The following is a 22856-nucleotide window of genomic DNA, read 5'->3' on the forward strand; positions in this document are numbered from 1 at the left end:
TGTCTGGGAAAATGCTCAACATCCAGAGATGGAGTATCTTGTTTGAAGAATAGCCAGAAGGGCCAAGGTCACTTGTCAGAGAGTATGTGGAAGGGGGAAGTAAGAGGTAAGTTTAAAAAGTTAGGAAGAGAATTGGTAAGGAAGGGTTTTGAAAACCAAAAGAGTATTTTGCATTTGATTTGTATTAGAGGTAATAGGGAGACACTGAAGTCTGTTCACTGGGATGGACAGTAAGATGATTGTATTTTAGAAAGATCACTTTGACCATTGGGTGGAGAACAGACTGTAGTAGGGAGAAGCCTAATCACAAGGCTATGGGGCTTGAAGCAGAGTGCTCACAATGTCAATTTTTTTTTTCCACTAAAACATTAGCTTATATTCTTAGTTGAGAATGTGGATGAAAGAGCTGCTGGGAGTTTAAGAAGGGATGGAAAGGTTTGGAAAATCCCTCTACTGAGTAGTATAATTTTATTGAATTGAGTGAATTAATTTTATTGTTGATACATTTTAGTCATGTCTGTTTGTACCCCATGTGGTTTTCTTGACAAAGATATTGGAATGGTTTACCATTTCCTTCTCTTATCTCATTTTATATATGAGGAAAACACCATTAAGTGACTGCCCAGGATCACACAATTAGTAAGGATGTAAGGCCTTCTCTAGTGCATTAGTTAGGGAGGCATAAAAGGATTGCCTTGCTACAGTGAGAACCCAGGTGAGATTGTGTAACATAACTTTGTAGTGGACCTGGTCAGCATGGTTTCATTATATAGCCAGGGGGAAAGGGGGTGGAGAAAAGGTACACAGAAAGATTGGAGAAGAGTTGTCTTCTATACTTGCAATACTAAATGCTTTTGTACCTAGATAAGCTCAGGATTGTGGAAGAACTTGGGATGATAATGATAAATCCTTCCCCCCTTCTGAATGGTTTTGTTCCAGAAGAAGGGGGAAAAAGAGGAAAGGGTCCTGTCTGTGTGCCTCTGTCTTCCAGACGGAGGGAATGTATATGCCTTAGAAGAAAGAGAATTGTTTTCTTTCCAACTTTAGCCAAACTATTAGTATGTATATCAAAGACTGCCTTTTTTTGCAAGAAGATAATCAAATGAACAAAATATAGTTCAAGACAGACGATAAGGAAGCTTGCCTGTCTATGCTGTTGTGTGAGGGGACTTATATTGCAGTGATCATTTTCTGAATCTGGCTTGGTAAGGCATTCAGTCTTAAATCTAACTAGTGATCTAACCCTGGACCAACATGGGTCCTCTAGCTTATATTAGGAGTTGGAGGAGCAAGCAAAACCAGGTGCAGGACAGTACCCATATTTTTTTTACATCATTTTAAAATGAGATTTTTTTTTTTCCATGAAGTACCTTTATGAAGTGCCTTAAGCAAGAAGGCATAACCATAGTCATATCTCTGTTCTATATGGGACTTAGAGAGTGAGCTCTTGTTCCATGGTTAGTATTAGAACTTAAGGCATGGGACCAGATACATAGCTGAGGGTGCTGATTAGTAGCTTTATAATATATATTCAGACACAAAAAAGTGCTACCTAAAATAGATGTCTCTCAAAGTCAAATTAAGCATAGCATGTATTAGAAGAGGTAAGATTAAGTTAACAATTTAATTTTAAATGTTAGATATCATAGTCACAGTGTTTGAGTAATTTAGGTGTAGTCTTGCATGGAATCAGAGTATTAAATGAAATTATTCTTTAAGGATCTTCCATATTTAAGAAAGTAGTTGGCACACCCACAATCTGATCATAAAAAATGTTTGACTATAAGGTATTAATATAAATAAAAGATGGGATCAAGCCAAAAGATCCTTTTATGTGGTATAGGTTAATTCTTTTAATAAATCAGAAAAGAAGTATCATGATAAAGTAAGACTGTGGTGATGCCTTAGAATAACCATTAAAAATTAGTTCACTGAGTCCCTACGGGACCTGTATCCCAAAGAGATCATAAAAGGAAAATAACTCACATGTGCAAAAATATTTGTAGCAGTCCTTTTGTAATGGCAAGGAATTGGAAAGTGAGTGGATGCCCATCACTTGGAGAATGGCTAAATAATTATGGTATGTGAATGTAATGGAATATTAATCTATAAAAAACAATCAGCAGAATGATTTCAGAAAGGCCCAGAAAGATTTGCATGAATTGATATGAAGTGGTGACTATAGAAGCAAGAGAACATTGTATACAACAACAAGATTATGTGAAGATCAGCTGTGATTGACTTGACTCTTTTCAGCAGTGAACAGTAAACTTGTGATGGAAACAATTATCTACATCCAGAGAAAGGACTATGGGGATTGAATGTAGATCACAACACGGTATTCTTACTTTTTTTGTTGTTGTTGCTTGTTTTTTTCTCATTTTTTCCCTTTTGATCTGATTTTTCTTGCATATATGAGAGATAAAGAAATATGTTGAGAAAAATTGCATATGTTTAACTTGCATTGGATTGCTTGCCTAGGGAAGAGGAGAGGAGATAGAAAAATTTGGAACACAAGGTTTTGCAGGGATGAATGTTGAAAACTATCTTTGTATTTTGAAAAATAAAAAGCTGAGTCAAGGAAAAAGACTTAAAGAGAACATAGCTTCAAGTCAAATATATAGGGACCCAAAGAAGAGGTATCTATAAAGGAGTTATGGAGAGTGAGATAGTAGGAGCATAGTCAGAAGTAACCAAACCACCAGAGTTAGTCAACAAGCATTTATTAAGTACCTACTATGTGCTAGAGTTATGCTAATTACTGGATATTAAGATATAAAGAAAGGCAAGAAACAGTTCATTATCTGACAGAGGAGACAACACGGCAACAACTAAATGCATACAAGATGTCGATAGGATGAATTGAAGATAATCAACAGAGGAGTTGAAAATGTAAACTATTTCTACTTCTCTGCTCCAGCATTAATTTGTATTAGGTTGAGTATTTGTTTTGGGGCCAGGACTCTGGGAGAAAGGCTGCTTAAGATAATCAGACATGAGAATAATGTCAGAACAAATGCAATGTTGTTAAATTTCCTGACTCACTTCTGTGTTCCTTGTCCTCTCTTTCATGAAAGCCTGAAACCTCTCCTTCTGATCATGGGAAATGTTTGATAGAATTTTTATTTATTTTATCTTTATAAACAGCATTAACCATAGCAAATAACTATTTGCTAATATGACTCTTTTTGGAAATAAATTTCCACTTGAGAGGAAGCCACATGCCCAGGGTAGGGGGTAGGGGGAGAGATCTAATTCTGAGGTGTTTTGACTAGAGGCTCAGAGTTGAAAAAAATGATAGAGAGCTGAAGATCTTTTGATGCTACTTTGCAAAGTAGAGAAAGGATGTTTGTGCTGATTATATGAGGTAGGTCAATGGGGCTCTCAGTGGTTAGAGGGGAAGGCAAATAGGAGTTGCTGTGTAACCCTAGCGACTTCCAAAACCTACATATATCTAAGATTCTTTGTTTCCCAAATTGTGGCATGTATGATATATTGTAGCATAAGAAATGATGAATGGTATCAAAGGAAACTGAGAAAACCTCTATGAATTGATGATGCAATGTGAAGTAAGCAAAAGTCAAACAATTTACACACCTTACCAGTACAGAGAGAAGCAGCTTTGAAGAACTTCAGAACTCTGGTTTATGCAATGATCATTAACCACAAATGTCCAGAACTGAAGATGAATCTATCTCCTGACAGAGGAGTGATGGACTTAAAATCCAGAATAAGACATGCATTTTTGGCCATGTCAAAAAAATTTGTTTTGCTGGTTTCCACGTGTTTGCTGTGAGGTGTATCTTTTAAACCAGGTACGTTGAGGAACAATGGGAAGAAGACAAAATAAAACATTCATGAAAATATTTTCTTAAAATTGATTCTGGTTTCTACATTTTCACCATTAACTAGTTTTTGTAAATTCAGAAGTCTAAAACCATATATTTGAAGAGAGGTTTTGGACTTTATTTTTAAAAAGATAAACATTATTTTTGCCCAAAAGTCAGAATATGGTTATAATCATATTGAGAAGAATTAGATATTTTGTAAGGCTTCTGTAGCAATTGTCACAGAAATTATGATAATGTTACACTACTGATGATTTGTTTAATATAGTTTGGCTCAAGTCTGAACTGATGAATTAAAACAGATGTGTTTAGTACAGTATGTACCATGGTAGATTCCATGATTTGCTGATATGGTCTCTGTAGTCTTGTCACCAAGTTGTCACCTACGTGACTGAGATTTCCTAGAAACTAAAACAAACCCACTCACTTAGTTTCCCATGGCAGTCAATTGGATACCACCACCTCTCAAGCTCTTCAGAACCATAGAGAAAGGGGCCTTAGGAAGCACATCATCAGGAGCTGCCAGGTAACTCCCTTTTAATTTGGTGATGGATTTGAGATTCCTTTTACTTCTCTAAATTCCTAGATTATTATTCTTCCTTACATAACTAGTAGGCCTTCAAAACTGAATTTCAGAGAGGTGTGCTGGGCTTCCAGAAACAGGACTGCTGAGAATACACTAATAACTAGGTATTCAAGAGTGCTTTGGGGAGAGAGGCCATCATCAAAAACTTAGATCACTATGGTGCCTTATGTAGAAATTAGAGTCCTACTGGCCAGCCAAGGGTCCAGTTGTATAAGTGAAGATTTGGTAATGAGACCAGAAGATCTTTGTAACTCAGAGAAATGAAGTATTTCTTTCCCAAGGGAAATTGATGAGTGTGGCTAGTAATTATAATAAATTGAAGAAAAGTTGTTTTCTTCATAATATCTTGCATGCTTTCTTCCTTAGAAAGTAATAAACAAATAGTACCCTTTTCAACAATTAAAAGTTTTGAGAGAGCTGTCAACTTTTACTCTAATATTCTAAAATTAATGTCATGATCTTATATCAAATAGCTTATTATTTGGAAATACATTATCTCCTTTCATTCCAAAACAGACCAACCACATACAATGTATATGTCATACATGCCAATAAAAAAAAAAATCAGTTTTAATATATAGTACCTAATTATCTGTTATATAAATCAATTTTGGCTCAGTTTAAGCCCATGTCATTTATATATAGCCTCTGGAATTTATCAGCTGCTCTGTGAATAAGTGGCAAAGTTTTACAAGAAAAGCTAGAATATTTCTTTTTCTCATTCACACACTGCGTGAACTTCTTGTTAGAATTCATTCACACATGAACCTATTAGGTAGAACTTTAAGATCTTTTCCTAAATGTAATAGATTTTCTATCTATATATACTTATGAGCTGATTTTATATGTGTAAGTAATGTATATACATACATACACACACACATACAGATTTTAGAGATTCCTTATATGATAGTGGTCAAATATTTCATCCACTCTTGGAAGTTCCATTGCTGTTTCCATACTCAAGGTTTAAGAGTCAGAAACAACTTTCTTCCCCTTCTTCCTCTATAAAAACACAAGATCCAGATCCCTTCTTTTATTAGTCATTATTTCATTATCATTCATTGTTTAATTGTTCTATTATTTTAATGATTGCTCCTTTTTAGACAGCAACAAATGGATTTTAAAAGAACAATTTTAATTATGGGTAGAAATAATTTTTTTGCTTAAACACTTATAATTGTTGTCTTTGGCTTAGTAGTGTCAGTTGATATGATGTTACACTGACATTGAACAGAGTAATCTACTCAGTGCATGTTCCAGGAGGTAATAGAGATAGGAAATACTAAGCAGGAACCTAAAAATAGTATTTGTGACTTTTCTTGTGAAAAGAAGTAAAGTATGTATTAAATTTCATAATTTATTGTATAGAAAGCACTCCTTTAGGAAATTTAGACAGTAATATATAATTTTGCCCTTCCTGATAACTTAACCTTAAATGAGTAACTCCGTTATTCTAGACTTCTTTAATTCAGTATGAAAAATTGCATTAAATAAGCCATATTAGAGGACAGCTGCATTAAAGAAGAAAGGAAAATCTGTTTTATATCAGTAGCATTAGAACACAAAGCAGATCTATGTAGTTCTATGTTATCCTATAGTGTGTTAATCAGATACAAGGTGTGACGGAAGCCAGTGACAAAGAGTATTTTTGATAGGGAACAGACTCTGGTAATAGGCTGTTTAACGCTTCATAATGTTTCAGTAGTAAACAAAAGTAGATGTAGAACTTCAAAAAAGGATGGCACATTCCATATAGAATCAAACCATGTCTTACATGACACCTTAGGATTTATAGAAACTAAGTACTTGAGACCATGATGTTGGCTCAGACAAGAAGAAAATCAAAAACAAAACATTCCAGTCTTTAAATGAAGGGTAAGTTCTTGGCTAAAAATATGAGGATGCCAGAACTTTTAAAAATTTGACATTTTTTAAATGAAGGAAAAGTACATTCTAACATTGTTCCCTAAATGGTCCAGCTTACTGATAAATTTTAATATCATGTTTTAGCTGTAAATTGATTGTGATTAATCTCTTATGCCTTTCTTCTTAGAAAAAGCTGTTTTTTTAATCTAAGTAGGTTAGTAAGGTATCAGTTTTAGCCAATAGCTGATACCTGTTGTTGAAACCAAAAATTTACATAGTTATTATTTGCCATTAAATTTTTTGCCAGTTTTTTTATATTTTAATTTTTTAAATTTTTTATCATAGCTTTTTATTTACAAGACATATGCATGGATAATTTTTCAGCATTGACCCAACTTGCAAAACCTTCTGTTCCAATTTTTCCCCTCCTTCCCCCCACTCCCTCCCCTAGATGGCAGATAGACCAATACATGTTAAATGCAATATATATATATGTGTATGTGTGTGTGTATATATATATATATATATATACATATATATAGTTATATAGTTATCTTGCTTTTTGCTAGTTTTTATATTTTTTACTAATTATTTCCCTTAACCTTGTAAAGTAATCATAGAATTTGAGTCAAAGCCTCTTTCAACCAAAAGGGATCTTTTTGATCTTCTAGTCCAATAGCTTCAATTTTACCAAGGAAGAAATTTGAGTCTTAAAGAGATGATTTGCCCAAATTCTTACACCTAGAACCTCATTTTCTTAACTCCATCTCAATTTTTATTACATCATGTAGATTTATTACTGGCTTACAAATAGAAGAAATGAGGCCGAGGAAGGTTGTCACTTGTGCTTTTTTTATCCAAGTCTGGTTTGCCCAAAATTAAAATGTTATTTATAATCAAATGACTAATATATCTTGCAATTAACTTCTCAAGGTAAGAGATAAAGATGAAATGTGCCACTTGAACACAGTATAGTTGGCCCCCATTTATTTCTACTATCCCACATAGTAGTGTGCCTGGGAATTTGCCTGTGGAACCTGGCCATCACCATCACCACAATTACAAATCCTCCTTCACAATGGTATCTAGGATACTTTCTGAACCATATACACAGAACTTTGTCCTCAGATCATTCACCTTTAACTCTAAATATAGCTAACATGCATATATACATAAATATATATAGTGGTTTACGTAATTTTTCAGTGTATAAGAGAATTTTTTTCTTTCAAGGAAATCTGACTTTAAAAATAGAATCTTTATTCAGACCAATGTGATATTAGTGGAATTAGAAAATGAGTCCTGAGCTAGCTTTCCTTTGTCTTAAATAGAATTTTGTAGCGCATAGCTAAAAAAAAAAAATTAAGGGAAAATGACTTACTTATAGAAAAACATAACAGCTCTTTTTGTGATGGCAAATAATTGGAAATTGAGAGGATACCCATAAAATGAGGAACGATTAAACAAGTGGCATATAATTGTAATGGAATACTATTGTGCTCTAAGAAATGATGAGCAGGCAGATTTCAGAAAAATGACACAAACTGAAATAAAGAGGAAAAAATTAGAAGAATATTGTATATACTTGGCTACAGCATTGTACAATGATTAGCTATGAATGACTTAACATTCTTAGCAATACAGTGATCCAAGACAATTCCAAAAGACTCATGAAGAAAAATGCTATCTACATTCAGAGAAAGATCTGATGGAGTCTGAATATATATCAAAGCATACTAATTTCACTTTATTTTTTTTTGTGTGTGTTTTTTTTTCTTTTAGTCTTTTTTTCACATGACAAATGTGGAAATATGTTTTACATGATTGTACATATGTAACTATATCATATTGATTTATAGTCTTAAGAAGGAAGAAAGTGAGGGAAGAAAAAAAGAAGGAAGGGGAAAATGGAATAAATTTGGAACTCAATTTTTAAAAATTAATATTAAAATTTTTCATTACATATACTTAGAAAAAATAAAATACTATTAAAAATAGATTAAAATCCAAGATAATGTAAAAATGAGTTTACTTTTATCTAAATGGAATTTAATTTTTATTTCTCACTACCTATTTAACCAATTTATTTACTGACAAATAGAAAAGGTGAGGCAAGGAAGGTTGTGACTTGTACTTTTTATCCACATTGGTTTGTACAAAATTAGAATGTTTATAATCAAATGACTAAAATATCTTGCCTGTAACTTCTCAAGGTAAGAGGTAATGATGAAGTGTACCACTTGGACACAGTATAGTTGATCCCTGTTTACTTCTACTGACTTGACCCTCTACTTAACCTGAAGAAAACAATTTTTATTTTAAGATCTTGAACAAATGTGTAGAATAACACATGATTTCTGAGATATAACTTAAGTTTGTGCTTAAGTTACCAAGGATTAAAAACATTTTGATACAAACCTGTTATAGTTTTTCAAATATATAATATTCTTAATGTAAGTTAAAATTTTGTTGTTGTTCAATAGTTTTTTGTTTTTTTTTTCATGTCTGCCTCTTTGTAATCCCGTTTGGGGTTTTCTTCGCAGAGATACTGGAGGGTTTGGCATCTCCTTTTACAGCTCATTTTACAGATGAGGAAACTGAGGCAAAAAGCATTAAGTAACTTATTTAGGGTTACACACTGATGAGGGTCTGAGGCCAGATTTGAACTCAGAAAGATCAGTCTTCCTGACTCCAGACCACCTAAGCTCGATTCATTTTGCACTATCCAGCTGCCCTTTTTGAGTATCTAGGTCAGTGTTATCAAATTCAAATGGAAATGAATTCTTGCAGGTAGCATATTGACTTTAAAAACCCTACAAATTAACATTATCTATGCTGTATTGTATTTTTCTTTTAATTTTGTTAAATACTTTTCCTTTTACATTTTATTTTGGTTCTGATCACACTAGGGAGTTTTGGAGCTGTGAGTTTTATAGCTCTGCTCTTTTTGGATTTCCACTTATTACTATTCTTCCTAAAATGTGTGGTACCCAAAACTATACATAAACTCTAGATTTGATCTCCATAGGGCAGAATGGAACTGCTAATGTTTCCTTTTCCTCATATTGATAAACATGCTGGACTTGGAATCAGAAAACTATAGGTTTAAGTTTTTCCTTAGTCCTTTCCATGTGATCCTATGCAAGGCGCTAAACCTGTCTACACCTCATCCATAAAATGAGGGGACTGAACTCTGTGGCCTATCAGATCTCATCATCTTTTGGAGGCTATCATATCACACTGTTGCTATACGAGTGTGCAGCATATAAATCCCCCCTAGTTTTTTTTAATCTAAGGACAAGACAATTTTTTTTATCCAATATAACATATTTTGATCAGAAAGTGTCACAGAAACAGCAAAATAATAGTTTGGACATGTATACTTATTTTGTATTTAATTTATACTTTAACATATTTAACATTGGTTAAACATTGGTCATCCTACTATCTAGGGGAGGGGGTGGGGGGAAGAAAGGGAAAAATTGGAACAAAAGGTTTGGCAATTGTCAATGATGTAAAATTACCCGTGCATATAACTTGTAAATAAAAAGCTATTAAAAAAAGAAAGAAAGAAAGTGTCACAAAGACTGAGCTAGGTGATCACATAGTCTCTCAGCTTTGTTTTCCTAATGTGTAAAATTCAGTAGAATTCAAGTAGGTACTAATTTCCTACTTTGTGCCAGTCACTGTGCTAAGGGGATAACAATGAATACTTATCTCTCAAGATTAGGGTCATATGAGATCATCAATTTAAAAGCACTTTGCAAAACTTAATGTGACATACAAATGTGTTGAATTCTGTCTTATGAGGCAGCCAGCTTGTTGAGAGTCAAACAGAACTTGACAGTTAATTTCCCTTGTTAGAAAAGTACATAAGAGCAGAACACCAGATTGACAACCAACAGCCTACCAAGTCTATAGGCATATGATTCTCACCAGGCTATTCTTCACTGCAAAATGTAGATTTTTATAATTAAACTTGGGACAGGTCAGGCACTTAGATTTCATTGATCATTTTTAAAATTTCATCTTGTGCTTTCTCACAGGGACTCTCATTCCAAACAGAACTTTGTTGTGTTTCACAGTTTCTAATTTATAAATCTAAATAGCTTTGCTTTTTAATTTTACACAGGAACTAACATCTGTTACATTGTTGTGTAAAATATGATTATGAGATAAACTAAAAGTTTTTAAAATTCCTATCTTAATATCTTCAGTTCATCATTCTACACTGTTGAATTTTACACTGTTTCTAACAACATCTTGTCATCTGCAAATTTGATAATCCTTCATTCAAGTTATTTGCTAATTTTGCCAAGGAAGGAAAGTTGTTACACTTTATTGTAGTTATGCCTTCAAGATGCCAGTCTATGTATTTCTTTTCTTTGGTTCAATTCAATCAAGCAGTTAGATGATAGTACAAATAGGGCAGTTTAAATCTCTCTGTTTAGTTCCCAGGTTTTTTAAAAGATGCTGTCATATGCCTTGCTGAATTATAATTCTTTTGTTTATAATATTATCCTGATCTACTAGAATAGTAACCCCATTATAAAAGAAAATGAGTTTGGGAAACCTATGCTGGCTCTTCATAATTGTCTTCCTTTCTACATGTTTACAAAATATATTCATGATAACATGTTCTAACCAAGAATCATGTTAAATTTACCATCTTATAATTTGAATTACATAATTTCTTCCTTTGGAAATCTTTTAGATTTTCCATTTCTCAGTCTCAAAGCTTCTTCCTCATTCTTCAGTTTTTCAACACTCACAGCCATAAATTCCCTCAGTTTTTTATAATTTAGTTTATTTATCCAGTTCATGTAACTTGAATTCATGAAGAATTTCTAGGTACATTTTAAAGAAGTTTGTTGTTTTGTCTTTCCCATTCTGAAGATAACTTTGTAATGGGGGCAGGGAAAATCTGGGTAGGAATTAAGTAATTTCACTTTCTCTGAATCATCAGTTATCATCTTGTTATCCAGCTCAAACACTGGCTATATTCCATCTTAATTCTTCCTCTTGCTCCCCTCATAGCTTACAAACAATCCAATATGTAAAACACTAGATATGGTAAGTTTAAGCTTAGATTATTGTTGAAGTTTATCAAGAAAAAAAAAGGTCCTTTTTCTTTCTTTTTCTTCTCCTTCCCCCAAAGGTTAGCTAGATTACTGTGGGCACACTCCAAAAGATGGGAATAGAAAATTCCTCTCAGCCAGGAGGGTATTTTCTGGCATGTCACGAGTGCTCTACAATCTCACCTATTCATGAGAGGAAAATCTTGCATTAGAAGAGATTGCCAGGGCTCCATCTTTTCAGTACTTTTAATTTCAGCATGTATCTCCTTATGTCAGAACTCTCACAGAAGCCCTCTGGACGATCTCCCTGCCACAAATCTCCCTTCCCTCTAGCCTGTCTCCTGACATTATCTTCCTAAAATCCAAATCTGACTCCTGTCGCCTTCAGATTCACAGATGAAACCCCTTATTTGGCATTTAAAGGCCTTGATAACCTGACCCTCCCCTGCCTTGCCAGTTTTCTTGTCCCGAAGTCCTCTGTCATCCAGGGCCTCGTGGCTCCATCTGACTTCCCGCATTTTCCCGGGATTGCCCCAGTCCCCGTTGTGCTCTCCCTGTTTATCTCTACTTCCTGGCTTCAATGTCTCCCTTCAAGTCTGAGCTTCTATCTGACCATTGCTTCCAGATATGGAAGCTTTTACTGATTCTTCTTAAAATTCTAGTTCCTTTCTTCTGCTGACTTTTCCTGATGGAGGATCTATCCTTTCTGATTTATATTATATACAGCTTGGTTGTGCATGGTGGTTTGCATGTTGTTTCCCTGATATTGCTATGAGCTCCTTGAGAACAGGGATTGTCTTCTGCATTTCTTTGACCCTCCGTGTTTAGCACAGTGCTTGGCGCACAGTTGGCACTAACTAAATGTTAACTGGCTATATTATGTGCTGATGGAAGAGATATGAACAATGTCAATAACTGTGGAAGAAAATTATATGTATATGCTTTTGTATGTATAATAACTGGCATTTACAAGAGTTTTTCATTTTGAAAAACACTTTACATATATTGTATCATAGAAAATCCTTTAAGATAAGTATTACAGGACATGTTTACCCCCATATTATAATTCAGATGAACTGACTTATTCATGGTCACACAACTGGGGGGGGGGGGAGGGGAAATTTTAGCCCAAGGGTTCCTGGCTGCAAGTTCTGCACTTGATCACCCAGTCTTTTGTAGAGCTTCCACCTCTTCAGTGCTGAGGTTTGTAGTTCCCACGTGGGCTCCCTTTAGGTTCTTTCAGACAAGTCACCAGCTTAGCTTAACTCTCCTCACCCCCACCCCCGCCCCCTGAAACTGCCTTGTGTCTCAGAGGCAGCGTGGCGTGTGAAGAGAAACCTATCCGAGATCAGCGAAACTTGGGCTCAGGATCTGCCTACGTCACATGCTGTCTGTGACCCCGACATTGGATCAGTCGGGAACCTTACTGCAGAAAAGATGTCCTGGATCGGCCCTGAGAGCTCCCTGCACAGCCCCTGGCCTAAGCTGCGTGTACCCGGGATCTCCCCTCAAAGAAGCCTGGCATGGTGCCCCTACGTGGAGGGGCGGCACACCAGCACCATGCTAAGCTCTTGTGGCAGCTGCCTAAAGGTGTGGGGTGCTGGGGGACACTGAGCTGGGCCCAGGGTCAGAAAGATCAGCCTCAGACCCTTCCTCCCATCACGGAGCCTCAGGCGGCTTCAGTGCCCTCAATTGCAAAAGGGTGTGTGTGTGGGGGGGGGGGGGGGAACCTTGTGTCTGATAACAGCAACTTCTTACAAGGAGCAGATGACGTATTTGTAGAGCACTTAGTATAGTAGGTGCTCAACGAATGTTTCTTTTCTTCCTCTTCCCGTTCCTTGAGAGAGCCAAAAAAGAAACAGTCGCTACCCAGAAATCTCAGCAGGGAGCTCTGGAATCGGAACTACACCTTGACCGAGCATCACCTTAAAAAGTAGCACCGAGTGCACTTCACGTGCTTCCCTGTGCCGGGGTCGCTGACCCCGAATAATGCGTACTTCAATCCAAGTGCTTTTGAGGTGCCCATTGTAACCAAGGCATTGGAGACGTAACAAGAAAACGCTACAGACCAAGAGTCAAATCGAGGGGGTTTTTTGTTTGTTTTTTTGCTTTTTTGCTGATGGCTCTGGGGAGCTAGCCAATCGGATCACTCTTAAGTTAGCAGACCTCTTGAAAATGGTCACACACCCCACCTTCCCTGAATTTGTGTACAAGCACCATCCGAAACAACCTGTTTCTGTTCAGGGAAGGGGTTTTCCCTTTCCAAGAAAATTGCTTCCTTCCCTTTCTAGAGAATGCCTTGTTCTTCAAAAGCTTAATGGGCAAATAACCACCACAAGATCTCAGCAGATTAAAGGCAGTTAAGCATTATCTTAGCTTTGACTCAGGAAAAGAGTTTTATAAAGCTGGACTTCTTAAACTTTTCCCACTTGCAACCCCTTTTCTCCCAAGAAATTTTTAATAACTCCAGAAATTAATTATAATTAAATTTTGATAGAATATTTGATACTATTAGACATAGAACATTCAGAAATCTTTTACTGTTTCCAAATTTTTTGTGACACCATGTAGAGTCATGACACACAGTTACTGAGGGTATGACGATGAAGGAAGAGAAACATTCTGAGCTTAGAAAACATGCCCCATTCATTCCAATGGGTTAAGATGAGAAGGGAACACATTCTAAAACTAGGACATTTTATTCAATACAAGTTTGAAAAATAGTTTTTCCTATTAGGAACTTCAAGTAAAGGAAACTCATAATGTGTGTAGATTAAATGCATATTATGGAGAATTTTAAATTTCAGTCACAAGAGTTTGTATGATAACATAAAGATGGAAAGAAGGCCCTGAAGTCTTTTGAGAAGGGGAATGTTAAGTTTGGACTTTGACTTTATAAAATATACATTGGTAGCTACATAGAGGAATAATTGGAAATGGGAGATAGAAAGTACAGATGAAGTAAAGAAGTAGAGAGCAAAGTTAAGAGACTATTACACTAGTCCATATGAGATGCTATTTTTTCCTAATTTGTTCTTTTATCTTACCATGAAACAAAAATGTTAATAAAGTGAGAAAATAGTTATCTTTTAGAGTTTTTTTTATCCAATGAACAAGATATTTTTTATACCTCAACACTTTGAAAATTTCTAAATTTATTGCTCTTAGAACCAGGAGATCATTATATACCTCAACGACGATACTGTATGAGGATGTATTCTGATGGAAGTGGATCTCTTCGATAAAGAGAGCTAATTCAGTTTCAATTGATCAAGGATAGACAGAAGCAGCTACACTCAAAGAAAGAACACTGGGAAATGAATATGAACTACTTGCATTTCTGTTTTTATTCCCAGGTTATTTATATCTTCTGAATCAAATTCTCCCTGTGCAACAAGAGAACTGTTCGGTTCTGTACACATATATTATATCTAGGATATACTGTAACCTATTTACATATAAAGGACTGCTTGCCGTCTGGGGGAGGGGGTGGAGGGAGGGAGGGGAAAAATCGGAACAGAAGTGAGTGCAAGGGATAATTCTGTAAAAAATTACTCTGGCATGGGTTCTATCAATAAAAAGTTAAATAAATAAATAAATGAATGAATTTATTGCTCTTCTGTTGCCAATTCCACCGTACCTAAGTAATGAATCTTTATAATGCATAATGAGAAGTACCAATTATAAGCAATAAAATAGAAATTAAAACTTTATGATTTATATGTAGTTGAGACAAAAATTATTTTTTAGAGATTTTGTTGTTAATCTTCTTGCAATAAAAATCTGATGAAGCTTTTTAAACATGCCTGTGAAGCAAAGTATGTCATATATGTTAGCAATGTGTATTTTATCTATTACAAAGTGTTATCCAAACACATAGAATGTAAATGTAAAACTAGCTAGCTGTCCAAAATGTCAAAAACAATTACAGCCATAAGACCTCTTAGGAACACTGAAATTTGATTGCTTATATAAGAGTTGTCAATCTTTAAGATAGTTTATGGGATTTAAAATTCTTGCAGGGTGTTTTAATTAACATCCATGAGAGTTAAATCAACCCATGAGTTTGTTATATAGGAAAGCTGTTTACGTTTTTTTTTTTTTTTTTTTGGCAACTGATGATAGTGACCTTGAAAGTCTAATATATGAATGATTCTTTTTAGAATGCCTGCCTCCTTAACACCTATGTATGTTTTTTTTTTTAATTGCTAAGAATGATTGTATACAGTTTTTAAAATATTCCTCCTGGCCCACAGAAAAATAGCCAAAATTATTTTCCTGAAATAAAAATTCTTAGTTGCTAAATGTATTCATGTACCACAGAAATTCTTCATTGACTATATAGTTTAGCATTAACTCTGTAATTTATTTTCAACAGGAATATGATGAAGAGTGGGCTAAGAAAATTCAAAGTGAGAAGTTCCGCTGGCATAATTCTCAGTGGCTTGAGATGGTTGAGAGTCGTCAGATGGATGAAAGTGAACAGTACTTATATGGAGATGATCGAATTGAACCATATATCCATGAAGCAGACATCCTTGAAAGACCTGACCTGTTCTACAGTTCAGGTAAGATGGTAACAAGAATTTTCCTATGTCTTTTCCTGAATCACCAGTTAAACATATAAATTGTTTCTTAGTATATAATTGGATTTTTGATTTGCCAAGTCTGATTTCCAAACTTTATAAGAATTTCTTTTAGACAGATGGACTTCTGGCAAAGATTTTAGTTGTGACATCTATGCACACCCAACCAGTCTCTTTGTGTGTGTGTATATACCTGTGTTCATCCCACTTAATGATTGTGTCCATAGCACTGAGGTTAGGTTGAGATATCAGTAGCTTTTTATATCTAAACTTTAAATATTTTTCTTGTATTACTTGTGTTGTACTTGTGTATTACTGCTGTAATACATTATAGTATTATAGTGGATAATTATTAATGGAATGGGGGAGGTGAAGGAGATGTCAGGAACATAATGCATAGACGTTTGAAAACTTGCTCAGATTTTTAAAAAATCATTTTAAATAGGTGATAGTGTCTTGTTTTCTAGTTTGTTTTGCTTTCTTCCAGTTCCTATCAGAGCAGTGTGGTTGTATATATGCATGTTGAAAGTGCTCCCCATAAATATTTACTAGTGTTCACAGATAGGAATTATCCTTGCAATCTTTCATGAGACTTGAATTCCTAAAGTTGAAAACTAAATAAGTTTGTTTTCTAAATAAATTTTGTAGTAGTTTCATAAAATATTGCTTTGTGTTTTATACCAGAAAGATCTTTTATTTCAATCAACCAGAACATTTCTCCTTCAGTAATAGCAAACATTTGTCCCTTGAGTACTCAAGTATTCTATATATAAATTTATTTTAATATATTTGATGTGAATTACTGGGATTCATAGGCACACAGAATCACAGATCTAGAGCTGAAAGGGACTTCCGAGACATCTAATATGACAGTTTCATTTTACTGATGAGGAGATAGAAGCCTATAGGAATCCCTGTCCCAAAGCTACCCATGCCTAAGGGAAAGAAGACAGGGCTTGAACCTAAGTTATCAGACCACAGAATTATACATTTAGAACTGGAAAGGGTCTCAGAGCTCCCCCAGGCCAACCCCTCATTTGCCTAAGGTTACATACACAGAGCAGAGGCATCCTAGGCAGGTCCCTAGACTTCCTTACTAGTGCTCTTTCTAATATATCTTACTCCACAAATGATTCCAAAGCAAATTTTACAGTTTGAAAATAGATAATCAGTTTTCATTGATATTGCTGCATCAATGTGAATATAGTATCAGTTCCCAATCAACCAGCAACAGATTTTTACTAAATTTTTACTATGTGCCAGGCACTGTGTTAAGTTCTAGGGACACACACACACATACATACACACACACACACACACACACACACACACACACACACACGCATGTGGCAAAAACACACTTTGCCTCAAGAAGCTCATATACTAATATAAATTTATCTATAAATACCCAGGTCCTTGTAAAATATCTATGGAGAGGATGGCAGGCGATATCAAAGAGGAAGTTACCTGAAGCTAGATGGGGAGGGCTTGGGAAAAGCCATGAACAGGTGGTAGAACCAGAATGGAGTCATGGAGGAAGCCAGGAAGACCAGAAGGCCCTAGGCCTGATGGAGTAAGCCTGGCCAGGAAGGCAGCTTATTTGGATCACAGAGGGCAAAGGAAGTGTGGAAAGACTAACTGGAATAAGGGGCCCTGACATTGTAGAGTAGACTATGTTTAGTGTTTTAAAGAAACCAGTTGCCTAAAATGCTGAGATTTAATGAGTCTAAATGTGAACTTTTTGTATAGTTTTAGGTACTGAAATTAAAATTAAAATAAGAAATCAGCAACATCTGGTGGCAAAAACTAATTATTTTGGAGAATGGTATAAAGAAGGGTTATTAGTCCCTTCTATAAACTATACATAAATCTCTTGCAGTGTCTTATATTTTGCTTTCCCAGTGCTTCTCTTTCTTCTGCTTTAGGCACACATGGAAATTTGACAGTTAAAATAAAAGTACCTCAAATAGAGGTGTAGCACAAGGTCTACATTTTTCTGTTTCTGGCCTGTTCCATCCACTCAATCACTTTGCCATGAACTCTTATATAATAAATGAATTGTTGTAGCACCTCATCAAATGTCTCTTAGAAATCTAGATAATGTCAACTTTGTTCCTTTTATCCTGTACCACTCTAGGATCTTCGGAAACATCAGGTAAATTTGTAACCCGGGAAGATTTGTTTGACTGCTTGAGTCATCTAATTTAAGTCCATGGGTCTTTAAGAAACTTTTGGCTGTTTCCTGTAAAAGCAGCTTTAGTAGCTTTCGAGTCATAGGAGTTAAGCTAAGTGGCCTGTGATTGCCTGGATCTTATCTCTTTTACTTTAAAATGGAATGGCATTTGCTACTTCCTAGTCATTAAAATCTCTTTCTATCTTCTGTTAAACTATTAAAATATCAGTCACAAGGCATCTGTTTCTTCCATTTTATGGGAACCTTAGTGTTTGCCATCTGATATGTGAACCTGAAGTCTATTTCAGAAATGTCAGTCTTTTTCTTAAATACTTTAACATTTCTAAATGCCTGTATATTGGTTTCTATTTTGCAGTCATTTACCAGTTTTCTATTTGTGTGATGAAAATGAAGTTATTTAAAGGTCTTTTTTGTCAATAGAAGAAAAGTGGGCATTTGAAAATTAAATAGTTTGAAAATTAATTCTCCTGTGTATTCTTAAATAAAATTGTTATCCTGTGCATTCATAAGCTATAAGTGATGATAATGAATTTCCAAAATATGAATAATGTTCTCCCTTTACTAGTGGAATCAGGACTATTATATTACAAAAGTAGTTGTGTTCTGGTTTTATATTACTTCTTAGTGACTTTTCATTTGTTGCATTTTGGGACTTAAATGATTCTGTTCAGAAGTTGTAGTTTTCATTTTCTATATGTCTCATTTGGCCTTTTGCTATATACATTATTCCTTTTGAAGTCAGTGGGAGTTCTGAATGTAGGAGGAGGATGAGAATTTGACCAATACTTTTCATTTATTAATTTCCTCTTATTCTAGCACATAATTTCAACTTTTTTTATCATAATTCCAATGTCTTTATTTCATTTACAGTGAGATCTCAAATATTTCTGAATGTTTAATATCCTTTTTCACTCCTTTGGCATACCAGTGAATTCAGCCGTTCTTTTATTCAGTTAGAAATGTGGGGCATATTTTATTTTGATAATAAGTTTAGTTTTTTTCCTCTCCAGTTGGTGGATTGCTTGAAAATACCATTCCTCAATTATTTGATTTTTTACTTACCAAAGGAACATATTAATTTTGGTCTTGACCTTGTTCATTATTCTTACACTTTGAGGATAGCTTATCCGTCAAAAAAATGGATTTTAAAAACTCCATAACTCTCATTTTGGTAAATCTTAGGTAGTATCTTGGTTCATCCTGTGGTTCTGTGTATGTATGTGTCTGAATGTATATGCACATGTGTGGCCAGTCTAATGCTTCTGGGATATTTAAACATCTAAAGCTTATAAAAATGAGGCTATTCATTGCTACTGCTTTGTACTACTACATTGTACTACTGGATGAATACTCTGTTTTCTTCTTTGGCATTAGCTGGTCTTTACCTTTTAATTGGAGCTATTTTAATTGGAGCTATTTTCTCTTCTTACCCTTTTTTTTTTTTTAACAAAAATGAAAAAAACTGGTCACTCAGTTTTTAAAAATTAAACCCAACTCCAACCTAACTCTTACAATGCTTATTAAGTGGATGATAAATGGATGAATTTTCCAACTTCCTTTCAAGTTTTCTACACATATCTTTTGTGCATTATGCACATTCTTACTGGTTAATACATAATTATCCAATTTTTCCCCTCATCTCTGCTACCTCTTCAAATCTAGCCTATATTTCAAAGTTCTGTCTCAAATTCTGCCTCCTCCATAAGGTCTTCCCTGACTATTTTACTGCATGATGAACTTTCCTCTCAACATAAAGCACTTATATGTATGAACTATATATACTTGATTGTGTATCACATTGAAACATGTTTTTTGATGACATTATTATTTGCCCCTGGCATTTTTATTAATTTTTTAAGTATATACATATTTTTTCTCTACCTAAGCTGGAAGTTCCTTATATTTTTTGTATCCCCTGCATTGTCTAACAAAGTTTATTCACCCTAACACACTCTTAGCTTAATAGGCTATTGTCAAGAGTCTACTATATAGACAATATTGTACTAATGTTGGTGTGAGATATGTAAATATAATAACACATTTTTATCTAAAGGCTTTTTATTTGCCATTTCAGCTGTCCAAAGTATAATTGACACCTACAATGTAACCATCCCTTCTGCAGCCAAAAAAAAAAGTTTTGAAAGTCAGGACATGTAGTACATTCACTAAAATTAATTCACTTTATTCATTGAAAGTATTGTGAAATAGTTCGTCAGTGCTTATTTCCTTTTGTTTTACAAATAGTTCTAAGAAAAATTAGAGATGCACTGAAAGAAGTGACATCTGGCTTATTGACAAATGAGACAAAAAAAATTTGAAAAGCACATATAAGAACTTCAATCACATAGTTATTGTAGAAACGAATATCTAAACAATATCTTATTATGCTTTTGCAATTTTTGTTCAAAATGTTAAAAAAGAAAAGGTTAATTAGGATCAGCTCTTTTTTTTTTTTTTAGGAAGACATTGAAATGGAAGGCTCATTTCTTTAAAAGATTTCTACCAAAAATAATTAACATTAAAAAAAATGGATCACTTAGTAGCAAGTTTCAGTTATCTGAAAAAGTCACTTCCATGAAATAGTACTGAATAAGGTTCAAACAAGGTAACATGTAAAGCATTTTGCAAACTTTAATGCTTTGTATAAATGCTGATGATCATCATCACCATCATCATCATCATAATTATCACCATCATCCATGAGGGCACTCATTAAGATTTACCCTCAAGGAAGTGACAGTTTAATTTATTTAATTATAGAAACAATTATAAAGAGATGTAAGAAACTGTGATTATGATATTGGACAGAAAATAAAATGACTTTATACTATTTCATATTAATATTTATCCTCATTGACCATGGATGATTTCAATTGTAGAAATTAAATGCCTGTTTGTCACTTTTCATAACTTTTTTATTCATTAGATGGATTGATTGCTCCTGAAGGTGCTATGAGTCCTGATTTCTTCAATGATTATCACCTTCAGAATGGAGATTTAGTGGGGCAACATGCCTTTGCTGGAAGGTAAGTACATCTTGAAATAAAATGTAATTAACATTTTGGTGGGAAAAAAACATCTTCTTTCTGTCTTTAAAGCAGTTAAGATTTTTTAAAATTTGTTTACTTTTCTTCATTAAGAAAATTACTTAGGAGCAGCTAGATGGTGTAATAGATAGAGCACTGGTCATAGAGTCAGGAGGACTTGAGTTCAAATCCTACCTCAGACACCTAACATTTCCTAATTGTGTGACCCTGGGCAAGTCACTTAACCCCAATTGCCTCACTTCCTCCCCAAAAATTAAATAATAAATCAGTGGTATTTTTTTTTTTTTTAAAGAAAATAACTTTCATCTTTTTAAGCAGAATTTTTATTGATATGTAGTAACATTTTAATTTTTAAAGGTTGTTTAAATTACATTTCTAAGGGAATCATTGTTTAATCACTTTGGAAAGTTAAAGCTGTATCTTGAAACAGACACTGCTCATATTAACCTGAGAACCTTCCAAAGTTAATAAAAACAGAAAAGAAATTTAATTGAATTTTTTTTAAATAATTGTTCAGACACATAGGCTTGGAAGAGTTTTAAAGCTTTGATTAAATTGAAGATTTCTTTTTTCCCTCAATAATATGCTGTTGAAAAGGCAGATTTCCAATTTCATCCCTGGTGTCATTGCCTTGAAAGCCTTGCCAGAAAAGCTATTTTCCCCCAACATCATTGAATGATTACTACTGGAGGCATAAGTCTCTTATTTCAGAGGTGATCTTGTTGAATATCACTTTTGAAATTTATGTGGCTATAGCTATTCCAATTAATTATATATTTTTGTTTGATCTTTACAGGTAGGGTAATTCCTATTTTCAATTAGATAAATATCTGCTTTTCTCTTTTACTAAAAAGTTATCTCTGAGACAGTCTTAAAAAGATGTGTGTTGTTTTGGCAATATATTGTTTTAATTATGATGGTTATAAGAGTCCCTTGGATGTTTTGGCCCCTATATTTATTTATTTATTGCCACAAGCCATCTTAAATCTTATATAAAGAAAATCATATGTACTAGTTTATTAGTATGACAATATTTTAAAACAGATTTTTCATAAGAAAATTAAAAAGGAAGAAACTTGGAATATGTTCTCAGAAAATATATATTACCAAGCTCTGCAAACATTTTCAGAATTAAAGAATTAACTCATCAGCCATTTTTTCTTTACCTTGAGCAACTTCCTAAATTCATTTTTTTTTGGTTGGTCCTTTTTCATCTATCTTCACAAAAAGCCAGACCAGCAAGAAACTCAAGAGCATATCTCTTCAATTTTACTAAAAGTTATTTTTAATGAAAACCTTGGGAGAAAATGATTCACTTTACAAACCAATTTTTTTTAGCAGCAATCTAATGAATAATGTGAGAAAGACCTTTTGATTACTAGCTTGAGGTAATTGTGATTATTACCATGTATGGTAATAATATATCATTATTTTATTTTTAATAAAACATTAATTTATTTTTTCTCTAAAAATTAAATATTCAAATTAATATGCTGGTGATTTAATCAGTTTGACAAAAATTTGTATTCTTAATTTTTTTAATCATGTTTGGGAAAAGAATAAAAATAGTTCACAAGATGTTATTACTTGGGTAAAATGATGAACTCAACACCAAAACGTTCATTGCTTTAGTTCTCACTCCACTGTA

General features: G+C 34.1%; 1 protein-coding gene across 4 annotated transcripts in view; it reads left to right on the forward strand.

The window, feature by feature from the left end:
• The window catches only part of KIFAP3 (kinesin associated protein 3), a 217352-nt gene that overhangs the window by 163425 nt on the left and 31071 nt on the right, over positions 1-22856 (forward strand). For all 4 annotated transcript variants that reach the window (XM_051998975.1, XM_051998973.1, XM_051998971.1 and 1 more), the window contains exons 18-19: positions 15760-15949; positions 21088-21187. In XM_051998975.1, the coding sequence (XP_051854935.1) occupies positions 15760-15949; positions 21088-21187 (290 nt within the window). The remainder of the gene's footprint in view (positions 1-15759; positions 15950-21087; positions 21188-22856) is intronic.

Source organism: Antechinus flavipes, chromosome 4 (genome assembly GCF_016432865.1).
Source record: "Antechinus flavipes isolate AdamAnt ecotype Samford, QLD, Australia chromosome 4, AdamAnt_v2, whole genome shotgun sequence".
Classification (NCBI taxonomy): Eukaryota; Metazoa; Chordata; class Mammalia; order Dasyuromorphia; family Dasyuridae; genus Antechinus; species Antechinus flavipes.